Source organism: Takifugu flavidus, chromosome 19 (assembly GCF_003711565.1).
Source record: "Takifugu flavidus isolate HTHZ2018 chromosome 19, ASM371156v2, whole genome shotgun sequence".
Taxonomy (NCBI): Eukaryota; Metazoa; Chordata; class Actinopteri; order Tetraodontiformes; family Tetraodontidae; genus Takifugu; species Takifugu flavidus.
Genome location: NC_079538.1, coordinates 9,287,494 through 9,310,207, shown reverse-complemented (window position 1 = coordinate 9,310,207; position 22,714 = coordinate 9,287,494). Strand labels below are relative to the sequence as shown.

The window sequence follows — 22,714 nt, the reverse complement described above, 5'->3', positions numbered from 1 at the left end:
ATGGCTTTCAGTTTTCTGCCCGGGCGACCTAGACGCTCTGGATTCTAAAAGCTTTAAAAATCCTTTCTGTTACAGCCTACAGATGGAAAGAACATAGTCTGCTGTAGAGGAATGTTGGTGTCTGAATTATGAATAATTTATTCAGGAAAAAAGGGTGCTTTTATTAATGTGCTTTTCTGATCCTGTTGGACCATTCTTTTTTGGCCATTTTTTTTCTTTAGCTACATTATATTTTGTTTTATATTGTCAATAGGCTAAATTTAATTCCTGTTAATAGTTACGCATGAACCATCTATGTAAAGTATTTTCATATTTATGGGCATTTAGATGATGTAACCGCTGTGGGGAAAGCAAACACATTTTATAAGAATTTTTCACATTTTGTGCAGATTTTTTTTGGTTCAGGGATTTATATCAAGGATGCCCATAAAGTCTTGAAATGTTTTTTCTTAAATGGTTCTCTGGAATTTAGAGGAAAGCAGATATGGGGACAATCTTTCATTGGCATTCAGTGGTAAAAATCCAATTGCCGTTGTCATCACCTTACTCACCCGTTGGTGGTGGAGCTTTACCTGAAGACGTTGCAGCCTGTCAAAGCACTGTGGTCGCAACATTCACAAACACAGCAGACAGTAAAAATAATCATTAAAATATCATTGTACTGTACATTGAATCCATCCACAATACGCAAGGCCACCATAAAGCAATGAACTGCTGTTGTATGGATAATTCAAAGGCTGTAGTTGGTTTTCCTTAGTATCACCATCATAGAGCTGATTTCAGAAATTAAACATGCTAAAAGGATTAAAAGAGCAGAGCAAATGGATGCTGTAGTCTGTGTAGAAGTAACAACTTTTGTGTGTCATGTGTTAATGGCTGAGCTTCCTTTTTTCAGCCTTCCTGTTTTCTTCTCTCGTCAGTCCTCTTCACGCTCGCGCTGTTTGTCTGTTTGTTCTCCCTCTCCACTCACGCTGTCATTGACCTTTTTGTTGTGTTTTCACACCCTGCAGGTAGCTTCAGGTAATCTTACATGTCATTTATAACTTTTTACAGCGTCCATATTTTATTTTACCTTTGCTTTGGCAAATGAGTTTTGAAAAGGTTAAACATTTCCAGTTCCCACCCAGTTCTAAACTTAGGAGGTACCATCTCTTAAACAAGAGGTTAGTGGATGATTTATGCTGGAACACACTTCATACGGTATATTATATATTGCTAGGGGACACAGATGCATAAATTATGCCATATTTTTGTACAACTGTAGAAAGTTTTGGTATTCCTTTGAAGCATACGAGACATAATTAAAATAAAGGTCACCCTACATTTTACTTTCAGCACTTCCTTGCATTGTGAAGTAAGTTCAGCTTGAGAGACAGATACAACTTTGATGACATAATTTAAAGCCACATAATGCAACGCATCACTGGCCGCAGATGCTGGAAGAAGTGGAGCTGTGGTTCCATGTTCCCTGTCTGGTGGGCTGGATGTCTTTCAAGCAGAGTTTAACTATCATTCCTAACAATAAAAAGATTTTAACTCATCCCTCCACCATGTCGTACATCATCATATGCTTGCATCATATGAAATCAAGTCCCCATCATTCAACTTTAATTAACACGTCGGATCTAACCTCAGGTCCCACAACTGTCTCGCTGCTGTGGGTCTTCCTCGGCTTCAGCTTGGATCGGGTTGGTTCCATCAGGATCGTTTCATGTGTTTTTAATTTGAACGGCGTCATTTGCGAGCGGATCCTTTGCTGACTACAGCTGCTGCCTGTTTGGGACCTTACATCACAGCCTGAGCCATTTTGAGAATGATTTAATATCTCTTACTGCTCCTATAACAGCAGGATCTGAGCAGCTGAAGGACCTACTCTTACTGTACGTATACAACTGTCAGAGGTGCACATCGCAAACCACTTCTGTGTGTTCTACCCCGATACACTATCCAAATATTTCTCATTGTTCAGAAAAACACATTTCAAGATTAGACAGCAAGTTGATACAAACACAGAATTATTTTAATGCATATACGCCAAAGGAGAGCTCAGGAACACTGAAGATAAAGATAAGGCCCCCCAAAATGCTGTAATTCTTTCAAGCGGATGGTAACTCATGGCTCCATCTGCTATATGACAATCATGGTTTCTCGAAAAAAGAAGAAAAAAAAATCCCTGAAACATTGTTGCGTGCAGAAAAGGGTGACCAACTGTCATTCAATGCAGCGAGTGTTGTAATTATCTTAAAGAGGGAATCTCCAAATGGTTAACTTTAGAATAGAAGGAAAATACAATAATTGTGTATAAAAAGAAAGAAATGGGTTTATAATGGGTAGAGCCTAGAATAAATCAGTGCGGGAAACTATATTTGGGAAGTCTGGGATGTAAACATTCCCAACTGTGATCACCGGATGACATTTAAAGTAATTAAATAAGATGGAAATTAAAGGCTGGAGCTCCCCTCACAGGCCTGCCAGTACCGAAATAGCTCAATTTAAAACGCACAGAGAAAATATGTGTCAAAAAAGGAAGTGAGTGGCCATTAACATGTCAGGTTAAAATAAATAAAACATGCATTGTTACAGCTCCTCGCACAAGAGCTGTTTAATCAGAGTTAAGGCTGCTGTGTTCTGGAAATTTAGCAGTGCAGATGAACAGTTCCAGCAGCGTGGTCACTGATCAGATTCCCAGCTGCTGAGGACCAGCTCTGCCAGTATCAGCTTATGATGGAGACATGGTCAGTGGGCCAGTAGTTGTGAATTTGCTTTCTGGCCTGTTTCTGTCATACGAAAACTGAGTCACACCACAAAAAAACACGAGCATGGCGGGACACCGAGTCTAGGCTATTATAGCAGAGATGCAGACTTCATTTGTCATTAGAGCGTCCTTCAATGGCAAATATCCTACGTTATGAATCACGACGTTGCCATTTTAATTTCTTTTTCATGACTGCTTTTGTAGGCTGTTCACTGGCTTTTAGGCAGAAAGCTTGGACCCGTTCAAGGACGCTGCGAAAGCCTGGTGTATTACTGCCTCAGAATGACTTTAATGGACTAAAATTTGCATTAGGGACACTATGGAACCCAAAGACTGTCAAAATTTAGGACTTTAGTCCAGGTTTTGCTTTTTGGTTTACATTTGGAACTTAATTTAAAATTTTTGACTCAGGATGAACATAAATGAGTGGTGACTATAAACAATTTATACATTATTTCATTCCTCCAGTGTGATGACACCTCATACTTTAAACCCTCTCACATTAGTATAGGAATTGGGACAGCATTAGTTGCAGGTGGGTAATACAGGTATAACAGTCAGTATAGGTAATCCTCTGCCACAGAGAGCTTCAATCCTCTCAGCACTGTCACGTTCTGTTACTGATAATCTGAAGTGGATGCATTTCTAAACGGCTGACCCACTGCCTGTGACCCTGTCGGAATTGATGTCAGCGTCTGACGTCACTCGCAGAGCTCTCCGCGTTACCGTGGGGATAAACTCACTCTGTTGAAAATGCTTAATATCCTGAAAGGGCAACGCCTGGAGTCATCGCCGCGGCGTTCACGACAAAAACGCAGAGAGCGAATGTGTGAAAACGGAAAATAGCGTCGGGCTAAATTGATTTGACCCTCGCAACCCAGAGCCATTTCACTTTAAAGGATTCTGGAAGTAAGAGGAATATTGTGGGTGACAGTGCTGTGTGGGATTTATCCTTTAAAACAGTCCTTCTATAACCGTGCAAATCGGCGCCATTTAAAAACCCTAAAAGCGAGGTGTCACAAATCAACATATGAGGGTCAAAGATGTTAATAAACCATATCTTTAGCATGAGCACGGCGGCTCAGTGGATCGCATCGTATCATGGTGAAAATATTCTAACATCATTTCCAGAATGGTTCTATCCAGATACTTCGATTTCCTACCAATGTATAAAACATGCGCATGGGGTCGATCGGAGACTCTCATTTCCCCCAGGTGCGTGTTAGTGGTGTGTGTGATATGCGATGCACTAGCGACCTGTCCAGAGTGACTGCTGGGACGGACCCTGATGAGGAGAAGGTGTGTTTTTTATTAAAAGATTTTTGCATATCAAGGTATTGAATGAGAACGTTTCGGTGCATGATTAATGGGATGTTGCTGAAGTTCACAGTCGAACTATCTCACAGTCTTTGTTATAAAAGGAAAGCTAATAGTTTTCCCAACAGAGAACGTTGCAGAAATAAAAAGTGTTCGCTGTTCTTCTTTCCTTACCAAAAATAGCATGAAATTAAGTTCAAATACTCATACTTTATGCAAAAATCATTGGCCACTGATTAGATTGCCCAGTTCTTAGCCTGCAGGAGAATCTTTTTGAAGATATTTTTTTTGAAAATATCTCTAATCACTATATGTGAACAATCTTGAAATGTGTTCCCATGGGACTTTTTTTTGTGTGTTTATGGAGAGCAGATATAAAAAGAAATGTGTATGTGAGAGAACGAGATTAAGAGCGACATTCATGCTCCCCAGAAACGCAAACCTCTGCAAATCTGTCTCATAAAATTTAATTACAGACCAGCAAACTGCTCCTTTTAATCAGATATGTATGCTAATTGATATTTTCCGGAACAGTTAACCAAAACTCCCTCAATTTTGTGCAATTGTGGTTTGGGTAGAATCCGATTAGCATTCTTTTTGCACGGGGAGGGGGTGGGGGGTATTTTAGGCTGGTATGTTTTATTCAGCAACAAAGGTCAGTCACACAGAGAGAGATTTGAACATCTCAGGAAATACGTGCATTACTCTTAAATCTACTACCAGCAGCTGCTGGCTTATCTCAGGCTGGTCAGAACTCCGTGTGTCTGTCTGTTCCTAAACAGAAAACACGAAATGCTACTTTACCACACAGCAGTAAAGTGATGCACTCTAAAATCTCAAATTTACAAGTCAGCTTTGCTAAATTTTCCTGAACCAAATATTGTTTTTGTTCCCGTAACATTTGGTAGAAGCTAACTGATGTTAGCATCTCTGCTGATTCCGTGAAGTAGGCCAATGAGCTCATTAAATGAGGCATTTTTTGGAACTGTGCAGATATTAGTATATTCACCTAAAATGCATGAAATTCAGTTTGTTTCCTTGATGAAGTAAACTTTCTGAAATTGAAACCATACAGGCTGTAACTGATGACATATCACAGACTTTCTTACAAACACTCAATCATGTTGTGGCAACACCAGCCAGTGACGAGGTTTCAGACCTCTGAGCGGCCCAGCTGTTCTCAAAGTGGATGTTATTCTTTCTTGTGGATAAGGGGGAAAAATCCTGAATATAAATGGGTTCTATATACAGTAAGAAAACATGATGTGACAGCAAAAGTAAATACAAGTTAAGGGAGCTTTGCTTTTGCTTTGGAGGGGTTCCCACAAATAGCAAGATGGAAATGTGGCCGTTCCGGATATTCCTAAAACACAATGAGCTGACAGATTACTCCTACAAAGGACACAAAAAAGCCACATGTCTCCTAAAGTCCTGACACACATGGACACCATCCATACAGCTCTTTGAGGCTCATTATGGGCAGCGGTTCTGTTTGTTCACTGCCATCGCAGACGAACTGGGTTAGCTGAGAACGAGTCATATACTTTTAAATACTTTATGAAACATTGTGTCAGGCACTCGAAATGAACATATATGTTATTGTATACCCTTCCTGTCTGTGTGTGAACCAGAGACATGAAGGCACAAAGTCCAGAAGAGACCCTTCTAAAACATGCTCCTGAACGCAGCACAGATGTCGGCCATCAATGAAACTCTAATATATGCACAAACTCTCATGACGCGTGGTTGTGGCATGGCGTCTGAACTAATCAGGGTCGTTTCTGTTTCCCGATCCCTAATTTCGTCCCTTGGAGCTGCTCATTGTATCCCACCAAATACAAAGTTCCAAGCCATTTTCTTTTCATGCTAGCTTGAGCGGCATGGCCCAAGTGCACGTTGGGAACAGTAACACAGCAATAAAAGTCCGGACCCCTCCAGTTACAAGGCAGCATGAGCTGAATCCCACGGATGACTCATCTCTAGATGGGAACCAAATGCAACATATTGAACACATAAACTTGTGCGCTTTTTTATTATAAGTCGATCTTTTGTGCCGTGGCCCCAGATAGCTTATGAAAGACTAAAAATACCCAAAGCCTGGACCGCAAAGATGTTACATGTTCCCAAAGTGATGCTTAAATTGATCCTTTAAATTGTTTTATCTGAGGGGGGAAAAATGTGCAGATCTTTTGGAATCCACATAAGTGAGAGCAGTCAGACAGCTTTATTGTGTATAGTTTTATATCATATCATAAAGATTTCAAGCTTTGCAGAAGCTCCTGTGGGCATTGCTAATGTTTCTGTGTATTTAGCAGTCTTTAAAAGCTGTCTCTATGGCAACCTCCCGGAATCTTGCTGAACACATGACTGCAGACTACAACAGTGTACAAAAACAACATAATGGCCGGGAAGTATTCACTCAGTTACGAATAAAGATAGAATAAAAGCAGAACAACAGAAATGAAGTGTCTGATAATAAAATAGATCTTGAGTTCTGAAAGTAAAAAGTAAAGGAAACCGGAAGAGAGGAAAGAGGAGGAATCCCTCATATTTCATAGGTCTTCATACGAGATATTACCGTGTTATTTACGATTGGGCCCAGGCACAGGACAGGGGAGGGGTTGGAAAACGGTTTAAAATGAAATTCTGGATGTGTTTCTTCCAGCTGGAACGTGACGGCCTGCTTTATATTATACTATAATGAAGAGACCGAGGACGGGAAAGAGAGACAAAAGGACAGGAAATGATAAAGGGATGAGACCCAATATTTGAGATGATTTAACAGTAAACAAATCCTGCTGAGAATAATCCAAAGGACTGTCGGTGCACTCCTCTCCCATCAACGCTGGAAATGTAATTTATAAACAGATGACAGGAATTTCTTTTTGCTGCGGTGACGCTGAACACGTGCTCAATGTGTGTTGCGTTAACATTTGCTTTGTGCCTCTTATGGATTCTTTCTTTCCGCGGCATTTGTTGGGAATAATTAGTGACCACAGAGAGAAGCTATTTCATTTTGTCATTTATGTCTACAATCTTTGTGTGAGACTAAATCATTGGCAGATCCTCCTTCAGTCCCATTTAGTTGATCATGTTTTTGTGTTTTTAGGAGGTTGATGTGCTGCATTTACGCTGCTATTGATGGTTGCATGCGGTGTTTCTATGAGGAAAAGTGACAGTCTGGAGGCACATCTGACTTCTGCTACGTGGGGATGATATTGCACAGCTTTGTGGCGGAGCAATGACTTCATCCAGTTTCAGACACTCTGTTTGTTTTCACTCAAACAATAAAAAGGAAAATGTGCCTCTTCAGCTCATGAATCATCTTTGCCCCCCCCCACACCCCCCTCCCTTTTTTTCCCACCCCTTTCAATAAACAATGCCAGCGTCCCGGGGTAACTTGTCGTGTCCCTGATGTCTCCCTGCAGCAGCAGTTACCCTGAACTTCCCACCTGAACTTTGTTACTTTGTTACTAAGACTTTAATTTAATTTAATCACTTCATTGCTCCCTACCCAGCAGTTTTCTACCAGAAAGTCTTATTAAAAAAACAAAAAAAACCCAGCAAAGAGCACCAGAACGATCTGCAAGAGCCATTTCTGTCCCTGACCTTAAAAAGCTTTTCAGACTTAAAGCAAGAAAATTCAGGAGATACTAAACACTAATAAAAAATAAATGTGGACAGGAGGCTTTGGTCTTAAAGAAGAAAGGATTGGGATCACATCTGTATGCATGTGTGGAAGCTGCTAAACTGCTAAACATCTGTATGGCTCCTCCATATGTGCTAAATCCATTTCACCCCAAATTACCTTTGTCCCTGCTATCACCCGTCTCCCTTCCACTCGTCTATCCCCCTCATTCTTTCCTGTCTCTGACCAGATGTCTGCTCACCAGCTGCGCTCAGATGGCTGAGAGGAAGCGACGGGACGGGTTTATATGGCGCGTGCGCGCGCTCAAACACCAGGGGCACACACACGTGCACCAGGATATGGTGGAGAGACTCGCTGCAGCGGGGATCCGGGGCTTTTGTCCCAGAATCTAAAGATGTCTTTCTGTTTTCATTTGCCCCGCTTCCATGCGCTCGCCTCGTACGACCACGACAATATGAAACAGATGCCCCAAATTCACATGTGACTGAAGGCAAACATGGACTGTGGTCAGAGAAGGTCAGGAATTTGGGTGTTTTTTTTCCACTCTAATTGGATTAGAGTTTCTTTTTTGTGCAAGCGGCTAATAGGAAAGTGATTAGCCAGCAGATTTTGGCCAACAGCTATGGGAACAGATTTATAGTAAAAGCAGTGTTGGTTGAACAGCCTTTTAAGTGCTATAAAACTGCACAGTTCATCCCAGGTTATTATGAGAGCCCCCCCCAAACAGCGCCTGGTTTGCCCTCTAGTGATTACTGTAAGTGCTGGCCATGCTAACTGCAACATACCCCGTTTGGTCCGTTCACTACACTTTTCTCTTGTTTATTGGAACCAAAGCGATTGAAATGACATCACTCGTCACATCGTCCAAGGCAGGGTCCAGCTGCCCTGCTAGCATGTGCGGAAAGAGTCTGGTTGTTTGGAAAGAAACGGGCTTAATTTCTGATTCAATAAGGTTTCGTGCCTATCAGCTGGCATTGGCCAGCGTTAGCCATGCGGGAGAGGTTCATGCGATTGTGCTGATGCATCAGCTCCTTTGGGTGATAGCTGGAAAACATCAGGCATTGGCGTGCACGCCTGACCGGAGTTATAGTCCTGTCTCCTCCATCCAGGTTCACCATGTGTTTCATTCCGCTTCAGGAATCACATTTTCCTGCTAAAGTCTGTGTGTGCAGTGTGTGTTGGTGCCATAGTGACCAGCCAGCGTGAGGCTAACCTCACTGACCTCATGCGAACCCTGAACAGACCGTCTGCAGCGCTCCCTGTGATTGATTTTTGACAGTGACATAACTGCTGCAGTCATTTTTCCTCCCTATTCTTGCCTTTCTTTTGTGTGTGTGTAGGTGTGTAGGTGGGGGGGGGGGGGGGGGGGGGGGGATGAGAGAGAGAGAGAGAGAGGGGGCCCTTGCTGGAAAGGGAGATAGGGGGTTGAAGGGGAAGAAGGTAAGGTGAAAGTGGGGTCATGGGGCAGATGGAACGAACAGGTTTCAGAGGAAGTGAATGACAGTGGGCCTCATGGGTAAACATAACATGTGTGTGTGTGCGTATGGGTGTGTGCGTGTGTGTGTGCTTTTGTCTGACAATCACCTTGGAGTTTCTCACTTTAACATGACAGAACCAGCTGCACTCATCAGTCAGGACACGGAACATGAAAGGATAAAGTGTTTAGTCGGACCTCTAACTTTCTGCTGCCACTTAGCTCCGTCCTTCGCGCCCTCCTCTCAGCCGTCTAACCTGTTCTGTTCTACCCTCACCACTGACCCTTGACCTTGAAGCCCTTAGCGGGGTCCTCACAGTGGTGGGGCATAAATCTCTTGCTCCAGAGTTGATGCGGCATCGCCAAAATTCCTGCACTTCTCGCTGAAGAAACATCTACCATAAAAACTGAACCACAGCAGTAAATCTAAACTGCCACTGGAAGTTTTGACCCAAAGCAAAACTAAAAAACCTTTTGGCAGAGCTGGAGATAAAGCCGCAACACAGTCATCCTCTGGGGACAATTTAAAAAAAAACAACCACCCAATAAATTTTTCACCAGTGGTCACCTAATAAAAACGCCCTTTCAGGGAGTTTAGGGAACTGGAGATGGAAGATGTGTCATTCTTGTTAAACGTATTTTTACAGATAAAGCCACACCTATTCCTGTTTATCCAACAGTTTACCAGAGAAGAAGAGGGAGGCCGTAGATCTATTAACTGTCCAAGAGTTAATTACCTTGATCTCAGCATCTGCACAATGTTAGACTGCAATACATTTGACTCCTAACTGTGTGTAATGTGTAAGTTGGAGCTACAAATTTGTCTAATTTTGCAATATGAGTGGCTGTCGCATGAGGGGGTGTGACCTTGAGGACGCTCGCTAGTACCTGTCAGTAGATTTTACTGTTCAACAGGAAACGACCAAACTTTAGCGTCAGCCTTCAATATAGAAGCTCCGGTTGTGTTTTTGACCCGACATCAGCCAGCAAAAGTTAAATAGTCTCTTCAGTGGACCGGTGACCCGTTCCGGGGGGGGGGGGGGGGGGGTCTTCCAGCCTCTCAACTGGTGACTGAGTCCAGAACCCAGTTACCCTAAGAGATGACAGCAGTTTAGTCAATGGGTGGAGGACCAGATGGACAGGTGGCGTGCTAGAATCTATGCTGTGGACAGGATTTTTATATACATCTCAATATAGCAGAATGTGTCAGCCCAGTTTAAAGAATTGGTTACGTGATGACCTTAACAAAATATTCTTTTGGAACCTGAATCAAAGAAAGACTTTGATTTGCTGTAACCTGCCATTAAATGGAAAGGAAGTAAGAAATAGAAGTTCCTAAAAGGGAGAAGTATAATCTACGACAGAGGGAAAACAAAAACAAAAACATACAGAAAAAGCTTAAATTTGTGTGTCTGGGAACTTGGGGAGTATGGTTTGGGTATGTTCTGACCATATGGTTTCCTGAATGCAATTAAAACGAAGGTTTCTGTGCAATTATTCATGTTGCTTTTTGCATTTGCTTCAGCAAACTTGCACCACATAATCAAATACATGAAAGGATCGGGCCCAGTCGGGCCTTCTGAACTGCCTTTTAGATGTTCTGAAAAAGGAAACCAAGTCATTTTTGAGAAAATCAGTAAGGGTTGGATTGGGACCACTGGTTTTTCTCACGGGTCAGACATGTTGATGTTGGCAAGCTTCTGTAACAAATATCAGCGTGCAAAAACCCGTTCTAAGCATGGACTTTGTAATTGTTTGGGTGCAGTTGTATTCAATCTTAACCAAAGACTTGAAAAGGAAGAAACAAAAGCATTACCCTGAGTTGATTCAGGCCGAGAACTGCTTAGATATGGAACATGAAATGCTAACAAAAGTGACATTCCTGTGACGCCAAAGACTATATTGACACTGCTGAGTCAGCTCTTCCTTTAAGCACATACAATAAATAAACGCAGCATCTCCACCAACTTAAACCAGTGACAAATGTTTATTGTGCAAACTTACCAGAGGACAGGCGTAGTGCATGCACACAGTCATGCATGCTGCATGTGCTGCACACGCTGCATGTTGGCTGATGATTGTTTAAGATCAGGCAACGGGGTCTTCAAATCTACTCTCCAAACAAAGACTATAACCCCCTGTTTCCGGCATTGGTAATGGAAAACAGGATTAAAAAACATTCCAGGACAACTAATAATCACAAGCGAGGATGTTAAAAAAAAACAACCCTCAAAACATGAAAAAAGATGCACATTAAGTTCTCCTCAGCTAAATGCTAATATCCCCGAGCTAACCGCTACCCATTTTTCATCCATTGCATCATTGCTTATCCTATAAACCATTTACTTGTGTCATAATCATGTCTTTGTTTCCACGATTCTGCTCTGTTTGAACAAAAATACATGGAAAAAAGACAAAAGTTGATTACAGCCACATGCTGGAAATAATGGCGACCCTCTGAGTACACAACGCTGCGCAGGTCACCTTTCCACACCACTGAGTTTGTAATTAGGAAGCTCACAATTTCTGAATTAGTCACAGCAGATCATTTGGAGGCTCACCGTTCATTTACAACAGAGGCAATAAACAAACAGGCTTGAAATGCTAAATTACATGCAAAAGTCCGTCTGAGGCGATGGCGTTTTGATGCCAACAGATCCAGCAGCTGCTCAGTCATGTTCCCGGTACTCTCCCAATCCAGCCTCAACCGGTTCAAAGTTGCAGGTCCTGTTTTAGGCTGTTTCTCTCTCTATCTTTGTGAACCCTCTTTAAGTGATATGACAGCGAATGACATTTCTATAAAGTAAAACCATTCAATTAGGCTTCTTCTCAATAATTACTGGTAACAGAGGCAGGTATCCTGGCTGTGATGACTTAAATGTTCACTGCAATGTTCACCACAACCGCTCCGAGTCTGTGTGGCCACCAGATCAGGATTGCACATCTGGATGCTGCAATTTTACATTGAAACGTGTCTCAAGCTGTATTACGCCACTGAAGGCGGAGGAGAGTCTTTAGAGTCTGGTCATAAATTATCCTTTGAATTTAGGTCTGTTCATTAATTCCTGACCGTTCACCTTGTTTTCCATAAACCTTTTTGGCATGGCGTTCTCTGCCTCGGGTCATTGTTTTGCAGAAAAATGAATCACCCAGCCTCGCTCTGACTCAGTTTGTCCACCAGGATTTGTCTATAATTCGCTGTTTTCATTTAACCATTGACCTTTAAGTCCCTCTCAGATGTCGCTGCAGAGGGAATCAGCTGCGTTTGTGCTGATATGCGTACAAACACACACTGTAGTGTCTAATCTGATGGCCGAAAAGCTCCATCGCATCCTATAACCTGCTACGTTCGACCCTGAAGTCTCCTGGGTGTATTTATCTCTGGTAGATGATGGAATCTGAGGCAACCAGCTGGCAGAGTCTGGCTCATCTCAGCTTGCTGGAGTTTTAGAGCAGTCATAAGTGTCTTGTTGGGCTCCTCACAGGTCCCTTATACACTAGTTCTGTTGACTGTGAGTGTTAAACTGGTAAATCAGGTAAATATGCAGTTGCCTATTTATAATCTCATATAATGCAGTTCTGGGCCATCGTGGTGGAGGAAGCATCTGAGTTTAATACTCAGCTCAGGGTTTGTTTTTTTTAAATTTATTTCAGCTTTGGTATTCTCTAGTTCAAAAACATGCGCATTAGTTAGATTCACATAACAACAGTCAACTTGCAGAAGCACCTTAGGTTTTCGCTCGTTACCCCATCTCACCTAATTTCACCGCTCGCTTGTGGTTTTCAGTTTTGTTCACTGTGTCAACACAGGATTTCCTAAAGTGTCTTTGAGCATGTTCAAATGGCCGTGGGGGTATTTGCTGCAGGTGTTTGCTGCATGCACATGCAAACACGGCAGCAACACAGCAGTGTAAACTATAATGGCGAGCAAACACAAAGAAGTTAGGCTCGTAATCCAAAAACGGATGCAGGAATGACGGCTGGCGAAGAGAAATTCACTGGGAATGTATAAATGAAAAAGTGGATGCTGCGTCATCATCAGACCGTAGATCTGAAACACACACACACACACACACACACACACACACACACACACACACACACACACACACACACACACACACACACACACGTCGTTTTCAATGTTTGTGTTAGAGAGAAAGACTTTTTTAAAAACCACATCTTGATTTCTTATCTGGAGCCAAACCAGCTCCCGGTTTGGTAGATGCACAGCACAGGTTACCATGGCGGTGTTCTCCTTGACCCTGAAAACCCAGACTGTAGCCTCAAGTGTAACACAAATTCCTGCAGGACTGTCAAACAGTGGAACTTTGAGCGAGTTTGTTTGGGTTTTATCTGGCTGGAAACGCCGCAGCCAAAGTGGAAACAACAAACCCAGGAGCGCCGGGCCGATCGCGATTTCCCTGAACGACAACGCTCCTAACGCTTAAATCTCCCAGAACCTTTGCTGGGTCGCTGTTTGGAGACGGGTTGTTATGACTCTTTGCTGATTAATTACACCAGAGTCCCAAAAAACACACTCAGAAAACTGGAACTGAACCATTTTCCCCCCTCTGAATGTCTTTCCACCGGAAAAAAAACCATAAAAGACCTAATAAAATAAATCATTAAAGCCACACAAAAGCTGAGGATATGATTTATATACCAATATAAAGCTGAAAACTTATCATACCCGCATTCATTTCTAGAGGGCATCTCTTATTTTCTGTTTTCCTGTATCGACAACGCTATACTTAACAAATACAGGTGTGGTTTTGGCACAAGCGGCGAGCTGGCAGGTATGTTTGCTATTACAACGTGATAAGGACTGTCATTACAGCAAGAACGGGCTTGTTGGAGGGAGGTAAGGATGCAGACGGCAGCATTTCTGCATATATAAACCGTAAATACACACACTGGCACACACACTCGGTCATCAAAACAGGGAGCGAGCGATAAATACAAACACAAACACACAAATGACCACCTTAGCTATTTAAATTTAGCCCTTAATGAAGCCTCTAGGTCGCCTATTACAGATTACCCTTATTTTATGGGAGGGAGGAAGTGCAAGTCAGTGTTTCAGAGGCACTTTCCCACGTACACACTAATATTTTACATGTGCTCTTTTTCTCGGTGTGAATGATGCATAAATGTGTTTTGCACGTGCATAAACACACATAAAAACAGACACTTTTGGATACCAGTGAGGGCTTCGGTCACCCCTCCTTCCTAATTCTGGCTCTTCCTCCGATACAAGTCCGTTTATTTTTTCAGGCTGTTGTTTAGTGGGTGCAGACACACACATGTTCTAAAGTGTTTTATTTCCCTAAACATTTTAATGACCAGACTGTGAGCCAAGATAAATGGCCGGGAGTGATAAGCACCAATTATAATGGCACATTCAATTGGTGGTAATGGTGATGATCATTCCGGTAAATGGCGTGGTATGAAAGTTTAAACTCAGCCTTACTGCGGCTTCTTTTCCAGTTCTGTCAAAGTGCATTTAAAAGACAGCACGTCTGAGAAGATTTAGCTTGGAATTTGCACTTTAATTGTGCTCCTTCTTTACTTTGTGTTATGTTTGCTAGCAGAGAGGGAGTTTACTGTAGGATCGTGTGTGTTTTGAGAACAATGTACCAGATGTTATTTTGCATGAGAAAGGAGGGCAGCTTGTCATGGTTAGTAGTAAAAATAAAGATTAATCTTGCTGTGTTAAAATATTCACAAGTGTACTCCTTCCAGGCTCCCTGTTCCCAAGTGTTTATGTGTGTTTCTGTAGATTAAACCACATTCTAAACACATTTTCCTTTGCAGTAAAGCTACGCAAGTAAAAAAAGGACTGTTTCTCAGTTTAGAAGCTGATGCTAATAGGTCTCACTTTCGATAATTAACATGCTAAAATACTGAATATATCAGTTTAGATAAATATTAGCATTGCTATTATTTATGAGATACTGGCTGCTAGCATACCGGTGTTGGAGCTGAGAGACAGTCATACACAGAAATTACATAAAATTTTATTTTATTATCACGTACCTAATAAATAGATATCCCTGTTTAAATTTCTCAAAGCAACATAATCCACAGATATGATGTCAAAAAACCAGACATGGACTGAAGGCCGCCTGTAAAACAGCACGTGCGTGCGTGCGCGCACACACACACAGACACACACACACACACACACACACTTCATCTCACTCTGCTGGTTTTTTTTCAGTCGTGCACACACACAGGCAGAGACTGTTTCTCACAGTCTCGTCTTGCTGTTGTTTGATTAACTGGGTGACCTCTGACCCCGGCTGAGCTGGATGGACTCTTGGCCCTGCTTTTGCTCCAACTGGTTCTCCTCCAGCATGACCACTCCGGACCTGAGACTTTGCATGTCTGGACTTCAGCTCACGTGATCTTCATGTCTCGCTCTGTAGTCTACAGTCGGCATCTATCCAGCCTAACGCACACTCATTTTTTTTGGTTTGTTGGTATTATATTTGGAGTCCCCTCCTAAACCACAGTTAAACCAATGTAAACTGTGTTAACCTGTTCAACACACCCAAGATGTCGGTCTTTTAGAAGCTGCCCATTGATCTATTTGTTTTATTAATGTGTTCTGTACTCATCACCAACAGACATTCCTCTTAAAGGGAAATGCATTACAGATGCAATATTATAGTCATCTACACGCCATAAGGATTCTGCCCTCACCTATAAATCATTATTATTTGGGTTGGGTTTTTGATGATGAGTCAGATCTGCGGTATTTCAGAGCCTGTTTTGGGGGCTTGGAACCCAGATGTGGGTCTCTCGCTGCTCACTACAGCCAACAGATAATATTAAATTATCAACATGGAGGCGGGGGGGGCGGGGGAGGTTCTTATGCCAATTTAGGCTCTGTTAAGTTGCCGTAGTTTCATACTTGCAGAATGCTCTAATTAAAAGGCTGTAAAAATGTGTGTTTTCTTTGAGACACCTGGTCAATATTTAAATAAAAAGCACAGCAGTGAGCCAGAACAACATCCTGGTTGTGAGGATCAATAACCAGATGAGAGAACATTAAATATTAAAACAAAACTGCATAGGCGTAAAAACAAACTAGCTCTTCATCAGTAAGAATTCTCCTTCCAGTACATTTAACAGTGGATGTTAACGTTCAGTTATTTATCTTTTAAACCTTTTACAATGAAAACAACTGAACCAAGTGTTTTACAATGAGAACTGTGAGGACGCTAATCAGCTCCTGGCGAGTTTGTGGTCCAGCAGTTCTTTTTTGATTCACACTTAACTTTTTTTTTGCCAGCTATATTTTTGTACCTAAATAGAAGAATTATTCTTTTTTCCCCACTGCGCCATGTAAAGTATACAGCATGTCTTACCTTACTAAAGCTACTTTTGCAAATCCAGACACACTTCCTAAGCGCTCTGTGTGTTACTGGGTTAGCTCTAACTATTGTGCAACACTTATGAAGCCTCAATCTCATGTCTTCAGTTCACTTTAAGCTCTTGATAAGGAAGTGGACTGCTTTTTTTCCCGGCCCTTTCCAGTGAGAGTGACCTAAAAGATCTGGTGCTGTATGTGTTACAGTGCAATAGCTGTTAAAACCCTCTGCAGTAACCACAGCAGAGCATTGAGCACGCGCTTATGGAGGGAGGCTAATCAGCTTTCTGCAGATGGGCTAATGTCCTTACAGCGGCAGAGTGGGGGGCCTATATTTAGTGTCCACTCTCTCCCTCTTAACGGGGGATAACATTGGCCCCATTCTCCCTTCTGTGGCTCACCTCCCCCTGCTTAAATTCACCATCAGACCTGTTGAGAGGTCTACTGCTGAATTTGCACCGCAAGACCTAATAAGAGGGCGCGTGGAAGGAGAGGCCAACGGGCCTTAGGGAGATGGAGCTCTGCAGCCAGTCTAATCAGTTACCATGTTACCAGGGAGCCCAGGGCTCCATCTGTGCGTTTCCCTGCCAATGCATTCGCCACTAATGAGGTCTGGCAAAGGATGCGATGACGACTAGCGGCACTTGTCCTGACGTGTCGAGGAGGGAAATCCATCACGATTACCAGTCTGGTGCTGGCAGTACTATCAGTGCCCCATGGACTGACCTCAGGGAGTTACCTCTGTCAAAGTCTGGGTGCCAAACTGAAATGCCAGAGCTGTTAACCCCAGCTGAACCGCGCTTCCGCCATGCAAAGCATCATGGGGAAATTCATGCACATCTGGGGAGAGAATTGGCAAAACAATGAGTCCTCCAAATGCTGTTTTATCTTTTTTTTTAGTTTTCCTGTTTCCTTTTTATTCCGGTCGAACACAAATAACAGACCATTAGTTTCATGATCAAACAGGACGTCTTAAAAATACAGATGACAGGGAAAGAATGGACGTTCTAAACTGAGAATGAAGACATCTGCACCAGCCGCGCTGCTCTTCATCCCTCACAATACAAAAAAACAAAAGCACAATTTAAGACCAATTCACACACACCACATTACAGACGGTGACATTCTTTTCAATCCGTGCGCTACGTCAGCCAAACAGACACTTTACAAAAATAGAGATTGATAGAAAAATAAGCGATCCGGTTATGCTGGGACTCTTGCACTCACTTTGGAAAGAAACATGCTATTGATTTATTAAATTCAAGGAGGAAAAAAAAACAAACCTTCTTGCCATCTCGAGTGGTTCGTTAAAATGTCCTCGTGGTTGTCTTTACCGGTGCTGATCATAAACATTATTCGAACTATTATATGCCAGTTATCTCATCCTGCAGCCCATTTTTCCCCTCACAAATCCAGGAGTTGTGCAACGTTCCCAAAGAGGGAAGATAAAACAGAATTCACAGATTTTCCATCATCTTTGAGGAGGCTTCGTACGGGATAAGTCACCTCTCCTGGGTCTCTCCCTCTGGTTTTATGCGTACACCATCTATCCCCCACCCTCCTGACAAACATGCTTAATTAAATCATTGTGCAGATATTTACAGACATGGTTGGAAAGCTTCTCCTTCTCGACGCGATAAGATGGAACTTTTGGGTGCAAACTAGGTGGAACAGATCTTTCTGCGCCAAATGAATTTCCGGCACGATGCAGGCTTGCTTCACCGCTGTTTGTTTGTGTCGGTTCTTGTCTTGTGTGCTTGTTGACAGGATTATGCAAGTACATTTGCCAATCGATTTACTTGAAAATACTTGTAGTGGAGGAAGAGCCTGCGCGGCCCAGGCCTAAACATTCCACTCAATAGTGTTTTTTTAATGCTGTGCTGAGGCATTTAAATGAATTTGAATGGAAGGTTTGATTTGAGTGCAGTTCTGTGCATGCAGGTGGGTTAGCGTGCACAAATCTTTACACTGGGGTGTGTTGAGGGTGGTGGTTAGTTTAAAAGTAGGTTTTTTTGAAAATATTTGTTAAACTTTCGAGACACACAAGTAGACTAAACACAAACAGAACTTCTATTTGCTTTCAAGTAAACTCAGTGTGGAGCTTTAAAGGTGTCATGCGGATCATAGATGATACGGTTGTAACGTGGGTTTGATGGCTGGTTTGGCGTTTTATCCCGAGACATCGGTATCGTTGACTCAGAGAATAAGCTCATAGCAATTGACAAGCCGCTGCCCCCTCCAAAAAAATCCCCTGCAGATAAGGTTTTATACTCGCTCACAAGCTCTCTCCCTGCAAACGTCTTCTTTTAAACGTACTTTTCTCAACGCTGCCATCTATTAAAGCATTCGTCTCGCCCATCTGTGTAGATTTTGAAATGATGGTGCTACTTCCTCTTTGGTAATCACGATGTTTTCTGTGCACATTACAACCACATTCAACTAAACTACGGTCCGGAAAAAGTCCCAAACCTCCTTCGGCGGAAGAATCCTTACTCAGCATATTGTAGGTAAACATCTCTCGGAACATTTGCTATCACCGTGAAAATGTCAATCAGACAACTCGACATCTATGATAAAGAATCGATCAGTTCCCTTTAGGCTTCAACAGGCACTTAAAATGTCTCCTGGACACTACTAAAGCATGCATTGTTTGTTGTTTTCTGTTTTATTTCTCAGAATTTAAATAAAAATGAAGTAATAAAGTGGATCTTTGCATGTGTAAACAAGTAAAAGTTCCTCAATTTGCATTGTGTTTTGAAAGCTTTCCTCACACAACCGCATGTAACTCACAAGCACAGACACAGACACACACACAATGGGTTTACGTGGTTTGAGTGGTGCACTTGTTGCACTGTGAACCGACATCTTAAACCTGTCACCCGTCCTCTCTGGCTGCAGCCGAGTCCGTCCTGGTTTTAAATATGAATATCATAGGTTTCTGCGAGTTCCTGTAAGTTGTATCTCATCCTATTCATGACAAATCTGGTTGCGGTGGTGAGCTGCACCCTAAAACCTCTCCCACTGGCATGTCTCAGTGCATATGCTCAGCTCCTCCTGCTGGAACACCCAACTCTGGGGTTAAAGCCTTCTTCTGACTCTTTGCCCTCATCATTTACACTCTTCTTATCTATCTAAATTTCCCCCATATTTCAACCTCATGTTATCATGCGGGCCAAAGTGCATCAGTAAGTGTTCAGTTACAGGGCAACCAGGTGGTGTACATGGGAGGCTGTGGAGGAGAGTAGTAATGGTGAGGAGGTGAGGGAGGACAGGGGTAAACTGGCTGAACCTGCGCCACATAATAGTTGCTGAAGTTGCCGTCTGAGACATAAGGAGCGGGCTGGTAGAAGCAGGTGACGTTGGCAGCATTGGGGATGGCGTTCTGCTCGGCCAGGATCCGCAGCCCCAATGACGAGATGAGACCGAGCGTTTGGCGCCTCTCGTGGCCCATCAGACACACCGTGCTCTCTTGCACCACATCGTAGAGCGTGGCGAGGTAGTCGTACTTCCTGTCCTCCAGGTCGACAAAGTGGTTCTGCAGATAGGACTCCAGCTTCCTCCTCTGGTCGCTGATGTCCGGAAAGTCTATGAAGAAGCGGGAGCACATGTAGCGCTGCAGCAGCTTCATCTCGCCACTGGAGGCAGCGCGGAAGCCTCGCACCAGCAGGTGGCAGTATTTCAGCAACCCCCCACCTCGGATCTCCTCTGGGCTCCTCGTGCAGATGAGACGCTTGCGCAGGTGGTCGAGGGCAGTCGGGAAGTCGCCGTAGACGCTCTCTCCCAGGATGGTGGGGTGAAAAGTGGCAGCCATGGGGTGCTCGGAGCACTCGTAAAAGAGAAGGAGCGAGTCCAGACGGATCTGGAAAGAGTCCACGCTGAACTCAAACTGCCGTCGGAGAGAGTCCACGAACTTCAGTTCTACATTCTTGCCACGATTGTTGGAGAGGGAGATGAGACTCCAGCGGTCTGAGTCATTGCAGACCTTCACCATCTTTTGTACATAGGCTTCCTGAAAATAAAGAATTTTTTTAAAAAAAGTGCCGTTACAGAATACAAAAATAAAAGTTTTGAAGTTTTCCTGTCTCAAACACAAGTGGCGAATTCGTCTATATTTGTACATTTTTGACATTTGAAATTAAACATTGTGTGGAGTTCTAATCGGTAGGCTTGCAGTATCACTTTAAGCAACTGACTCGTCTCATTTCCTCCTTGACGCCTCAAATAAAGTGTTACAACTTGCATTAGTGCCATTCTTGCTTCTAAGTATTCAGAAAATCTCACTAGCTCCGACATGCCTTATCCAATTTAAGTCGGATTGTTAGGGTAAAGCTATTAGGTGAGCCCGGGTCAGTATCCAGATGACTCGAGATCCAACATATTTATGTGAATCAGAATCAGACTGATCCAGCAAAAAGCTGTTTAATTTGGAGGACAGACTTTTCTTCTTTTTTGCAGAGTGTAGCAGGAAAATGTATTTGCACAAGATTTAAGACACTTTTTAAAGAAGTTAAAGAACACGTTAATTAATAAAACTAAAGGTTGAAGAAACAAAATGCTAATTCTATTAGAATTCGATATTTTTACATAACTGCTACTACCTTTAGGGTCATTGGGGTGATTTTTTCTTTGTTCACCCCCTCGGGCAGGAAGTCGAGAAGGGAATCCAGAACTATATCCTTCACCATCTGAAACTCCAATTCTCCTTTCAAGTCGGCGCAGAATATTAGGTCCAGATCTTTCCAGCCAAGGCCGCTGTCCTCGTGCAGGACGTGGCTGGCCGCAGAGCCGTTCAGGCGCACCTCTCGGACGTGTATCCGTTTCTCCTCCATGCGGCTCCGCACCACTTTGACGATATCCCGCGGCTTCACCTCCAGAGTGGGAAAGCTCCACCGGCCGTGAATGGGAATGGACCCGGTGAGGATGGTGTCCAGACGCTGCACTTGTTCCCAGTTGAGCACTCCGAGACTGATGCGCTCCCCGTCCGCGCAGCTGTCCGCCGCAGCAGACTCTACAGTCTCGTCCATGTTGAGAAGAGGTAGTCAGAAAGATGCCAAGGACGGAACTTTCGACTAAATCATGCGGCGGCGGCTGTAGGTAGCTGCATATTTCTGTAAACCATGAAAGACCAAACGCTGGGCAACCGCGCGTCTTTACGCTTGAAGGACGGAACAATGGCTATTGCTGATAAGCGCGTCCTGCTTCTTACATGAACTCCGCCGTCTAGACAAATAGTTCCAGCTCCAGTCAAGTCTTAGAGGCTGTTCTGCATCTGCGCTACGCTGCCACAAACTTTTGAAATCAGCCAGCAACTTCAAAAGCGAGAAGTGATTTTTTCCTGACACTGTCCTCTCTTCACTCCGCCCCAAAGTCTCACCGACGAATCCATCGCACAAGAAACGTTTCATCCACCGCAGAACTTGTACTTCTAGCTGCCTGTTCAGCCAAATTGAAGGCGTAGCTTGTTGCGCGATCCTGATGCGTAAAAACAATTTTACGCGCCGCTTACAAAAAAAACAGTTACACACACCTACTTTCATAAAGTGGTGTATAACTGCTTTTCCCTTACATTTTGGATGTCGGCTGCTCGCTGGTACTGCGTAGTGGCCACAGAGGTCGCACTCAGCAGCTGCTGGGTAGGATGTGATGGGTGCTCTTCCCGTCTGAGCGCTGCCGGGGCGGTTCCCATTGATTGGCAACCTACGCCTGCCAATGTTTGCAAATGATTTTGACTGGCTGTGAGCGCGGGGGCTGAGTCGCGTCTGGAATGGGCGTTACAGTAGAAGCAAACGATGACCCTTCACCATAATACGCTTTCAATTCAGCCCTTTGAGGAAACCTGTTGGATGATTCAAAATGTTTGTAATAAATCAGACTTGTAGCATTTAAGTTTAAATGATGTGAACACCAGCCTGGTCAGTGCTTTAAATACACATGAAGCACACCGGGGTCTTGTTTCATCAATCACCTGGCTCTGTTGGAATTTATTATGGCACAGGATGGACGTGCAAAGTATGTGTTGGCTGGAATATCAACACGTTGCTTGACTTCTTCATGCTTCCATTAATCTGTCACGGTGTCAGGTATAGACGACAGTCTGTGCAGGTAAATTGGCACAGAGAAGCGGCCCAGAGCTCGGCGCAT

At 43.3% G+C, this 22,714-nt stretch overlaps 1 protein-coding gene across 1 annotated transcript; it reads right to left on the bottom strand.

Moving 5' to 3' along the window:
• Positions 1–17,441: 17,441 nt before the first annotated feature.
• On the bottom strand, positions 17,442–22,244 carry LOC130516193 (terminal nucleotidyltransferase 5A-like). Its single transcript, XM_057017076.1, has 2 exons — positions 21,172–22,244; positions 17,442–20,582 (listed from the first exon to the last, which is right to left on the bottom strand). The coding sequence occupies exons 1-2, from the start codon at positions 21,595–21,597 to the stop codon at positions 19,767–19,769; spliced, it is 1,242 nt and encodes a 413-aa protein (XP_056873056.1). The 5' UTR covers positions 21,598–22,244; the 3' UTR covers positions 17,442–19,766.
• Positions 22,245–22,714: the final 470 nt, after the last annotated feature.

Excerpts from the sequence above, each read along its gene's own strand:
- LOC130516193 (XM_057017076.1), bottom strand. The coding sequence starts at position 21,597 with ATGGACGAGACTGTAGAGTCTGCTGCGGCGGACAGCTGCGCGGACGGG. Across the intron at positions 20,583-21,171 it reads TCACCCCAATGACCCTAAAG|GAAGCCTATGTACAAAAGAT; the intron begins GTAGTAGCAGTT and ends CTTTATTTTCAG.